The following is a 4,127-nucleotide window of genomic DNA, read 5'->3' as shown; positions in this document are numbered from 1 at the left end:
TGTGTCCGACATTGTAGAGCAATGCATAAAACACATTACCATTTTGATATTTCGACTTGTATAGCCTGTAAAATGCACTCTTCCACTTTTCTTCTGAATCAGTTTCTGGTTCAAACATATTAAACCAGCATTTCCACTTACCATTGTGCAGCGTTTACTATAGTAAAGTTGACCGAGTGGATCAGGTATTCTGAGCTTGTGTGAGTAGTTAGTGGATGCAGCTAATTTGCATATTCATGGATCCACGCAAGGGTGTAGTTACATTCAAGCTATTTTATGGCGTGAATATTTTTTTTTACACAGGAAAAAACGTTTAAATATGTCATTTTGGTCATCAAAGATGAGTTTTGATGGATACAATTATTGACTGCGGGGGAACTTTAAGCTGAATAGCCCTACTTGTATCTGAATTGATTTTGTTTCATAACGATGAGCTTTGCAACATTAACACATTGATCTGAACTGAAACAGCATTGAACAGAGCTGTATAATGACACCATGCATAGGCCTATATTCTGTAGAGCTGCTTCACAGCTTTGCATTGTAGCCTACAGCACTAAAAAAATAAATGTGACTTGACTTGGATTGATCACGGTCAAATCCCTAGTTGTTTCTCCATGACATTTTAACATCACAAACAGAAATTTACTGAAGCTGTTATGTTACTGAATTGCATGGCTAGTTATGAATGATATAGAAAACAATTCCTAAAAAAAATAAAAATAAAAATTCTCTATTTTCTGACAACGTAGAACGCCCGAACGCTTCAATGCAAAAGTCAAGGGCGCCATCATGTGGCAACATGAGAGACTAGCTTTTTATCTTCTTCTTTTTTTCATTCATTATGTATTAGCCACGTAATTTATTAATTCATAAAATAAACAGTCATTTTATGTTTTTTATGTTTAAAAGAAAAATAGAAATGCAAACATTAATAATACCCTATGAATTTGTGATCGTGATAACCGTTAATAGCACCTCTGTATATAAATACATTTTTATTTTAACATTATGAGACTTTTCCACTTTTTATCTATTTAAAGTCATTTTTAATAAAATGCACATTTTAATTAACGTTTTAAAATGATAGGTAAACTGAGGTCTACACCTACTGTAAAGTAAAAAGTAACCAGCAGAGGGCGCTCAGTGATCGTCTCCCGCGCTGCCATCCTGCTGTCTATTTGAATGCGCCTCGCTGATCAAAATACTGCATTTACTGGACCTTTGTAACCGATTGTGTTTTGTTTTTGTTGTGCTGTAGCCTAAAGCAGCTTTTCTGTAGGCTACTTCAGTCAGGCGTGTAGACTACATTTTCATATCCTTCTTAATTCTTCTTAATTTACGTATTTAACTCAAATCGATGAAAATCCAATGGAAATTTCGGTGAAGTTCAGAAACGGATGAAAATACCTTGCCAGTAATAGTTCCACAACTATTAATGCTGTTAGTCTCTTGCTCTGTTACGCGATTAGAAGATATCAGCACCGTGGACAGCTCTCGACGAATTACTTATTCTTAAAATATATGATCTTAATTTTATCTGACCAAATGAAGAGATTTAAACCAGCTTTTATGTAGCCAAGGCTAATATTCAAATAACCAATGCTGACCAATCGTCATAATAAACAAACGTTTTGAGCTGCAAAACACAATCGATCCGGCAACAATAGCACACAGTAGAAACACTAACAGCCATCATCTCGTGCTTTTGTTTATTGAAAATAAAATACAATCCGACAAGAACAATATACATTCTATGTCTGACATTAAGCAAAAAAAAAAAATGTATTTAAATGAAACAAAAAATCTAATCTAAAAATCTCTAATCTGAATTGAAAAGTTCTGTTAACAATATGTTAAATCTTTATAAGTACAAAGGCTGGGATAGCCTTATAAGCAGTATTCCATCTTGATTTGTTATAAAATAATGATACTCCAGTATTTTAACGATCTAACGTTCAATTTTCTGGCACGGGTTTGAAAAATTAAAGGAATGGCGACAAGCACACTCTTTTTTTCTGGAGTTTGAAAAGCGTTTATTGCCTACTTCGTATCATATCATGCTGTCACTTGATTCACAGTAGCCAATAGGAGAAGAGCGGGGGCGGGGTTAGTGCTGGATTCTGCGGAGTGATTGGATCTGATTGCTGTGGGCCTGGGTGCCGAACTCATTATAGTTCCTGTATTCTCCCTGACGTCTGTCTCTCTCAAAGATATACTGGTATCCACGGTAACCTGGAAACTGGTAGCCCACCCATCTGCCGTGAGATGAAGAAGAACATATTATAATTGAGATAAGTCTGTGTGCAGAGAGAATAATACAAACATAACTTCTATTGAGGCAAAATGGAGGATGACTTACGCTCCATTGTTGACTTTCATAGAAGGAACCTCCTTACTGCACCAGCCCATGGCTTGAAGAGAAGGATAGTCATCGCACATCTCAAACTTGCGTCCCATCATGTCCTCACACTCATACAGGGTAATTTTACTATCACTGTGTTTCTGGCGGTGAAAGAGGTCCCACACACAAAAGTATATTTTGAAAGGTTTGTATTTCAGATGCAAGATATCATGTTCATTTGAATGAAATGCTATAAAATTAAAATGATGTAGGCTACACATTGCATTTCAGCAGAGTAGATTGTAAGCTTATTATTTCTATATCGTACAATGCCTTTATTAATATTACTATTACTGTTGGTTTTGTGATATTTCACAAACAAATTTGATTTGTACTCAAATGTACATAATTTGTACAATATGAGACGCTTAAATGCATTTAACTCACAGCGCATTTGATGGGTCTGAAGGAGAGCATGTGCTCAGTGCGGTAGCTGCTGTTTCCGCTCCAGGCCTGATAGCAGGGATAATCTCCTTTCTCCAGGATGAACTGCTGACCCTGAAACTCTGGGTACTCATAACCCACCCAGCTGCAAAAATTAGGATCAATGTTTATATCATCTCAAGAAAAAAAAGGGACACAAACCTGTTAAAAATATTATTAACTACACACACACACACTATTAGTGCTATCAAATCGATTAATTGCAATTGATCGCATCTTAACAGGAAAGTTTGTAGACATTGTAATTAGCGAATTGATTGTTGTCAACGATTAATCACAATTAATTGATTTGACAGCACTAACATATATATATATATATTAGTTATATATATATGTGTGTGTGTGTGTGTGCTGTCAACTCGATTATTCACAATTAATCGCATATAACATTAAAGTTTGTAGATTTATATACAAACTTTTATGTTATACGCGATTAATTGATTTGCCAATGTGTGACACATTAATTGCGATAATATATAGTATATGTATGTATATGATGGGGTTATACATGTAAGACGCTGATATCAGCAAAACTAATCAGCTCAAACACACACTTACGGGCCATTGTCCACCTTGATAGAGCGGATCTTTTGGAAATGCCTGTCCAGAATGTTCGGGCACTCCAGCATGAACTCACACCGCTTGCCCTGGAAGTTCTCCTCTTCCCACACTGTGATCCTCCACTGCCCCCTCTGCTCCATCTGCTCTCGCTGATCCATGATGGCCGCCTGTCTGCTCTCTCCAGCTACCGGCAACATTAAGGGATAAGGTTAACAATACAACACCACCTGGCCTCACCTGACAGATTACAAGCACTATCAACAACATTCGGGCCTAACCCATGACCTCAGGCCATTACTGTTAGCGTCAAGTTGTCAAAAGCATTCTTCTTTTAGGTCACTGTAAAATAAACACATTTTGTTCTATTCGGCCATTTCAGTGTAGCTGCGACAAGAGAAAGGTCTTGTATTCACAAACTGATGCCTATCTGCACTAAAACAACCAGTGTATCGTTTGCAGTCATAGATAACAGGGGCCCCATGAATCCAGCAATGGCTGAAATGTCTCAATTCCAACATTTCTTTGAAAATTCATTTAGCAACCACCAAAAATGGGTGACTTTTCAGTCCATGGAAAGATTCACAAAGGCCTCTATCTCCCATCATTCATGATGATCCATGATGATTGTGTCCTGTCAGCACGACTGAGCATCAGTTTATCCATTTTCACAGTTAAATCCGCTTTCATGAGGTTTGTTATGATGTTGATTTTGGCAGCA

General features: G+C 36.9%; 1 protein-coding gene across 1 annotated transcript; it reads right to left on the bottom strand.

Annotated features, from left to right (window-relative positions):
• Positions 1-1,554: 1,554 nt before the first annotated feature.
• Positions 1,555-3,584, bottom strand: cryba2a (crystallin, beta A2a). Its single transcript, XM_079884903.1, has 4 exons — positions 3,407-3,584; positions 2,792-2,933; positions 2,363-2,505; positions 1,555-2,258 (listed from the first exon to the last, which is right to left on the bottom strand). The coding sequence occupies exons 1-4, from the start codon at positions 3,565-3,567 to the stop codon at positions 2,111-2,113; spliced, it is 594 nt and encodes a 197-aa protein (XP_079741029.1). The 5' UTR covers positions 3,568-3,584; the 3' UTR covers positions 1,555-2,110.
• Positions 3,585-4,127: the final 543 nt, after the last annotated feature.

Source organism: Squalius cephalus, assembly GCF_949319135.1.
Source record: "Squalius cephalus genome assembly, chromosome: 10".
In the NCBI taxonomy this organism is placed as follows: domain Eukaryota; kingdom Metazoa; phylum Chordata; class Actinopteri; order Cypriniformes; family Leuciscidae; genus Squalius; species Squalius cephalus.
Note: the sequence above shows the minus strand (reverse complement) of the source record. Positions and strands in the feature narration are given on the sequence as shown.

Coding starts and splice junctions, on each gene's coding strand:
- cryba2a (XM_079884903.1), bottom strand. CDS start 3,567: ATGGATCAGCGAGAGCAGATGGAGCAGAGGGGGCAGTGGAGGATCACA. Junction 2,934..3,406: donor ATCAAGGTGGACAATGGCCC/GTAAGTGTGTGT, acceptor TAATTTTTGCAG/CTGGGTGGGTTATGAGTACC. Junction 2,259..2,362: donor ATGAAAGTCAACAATGGAGC/GTAAGTCATCCT, acceptor ATCTCACGGCAG/ATGGGTGGGCTACCAGTTTC.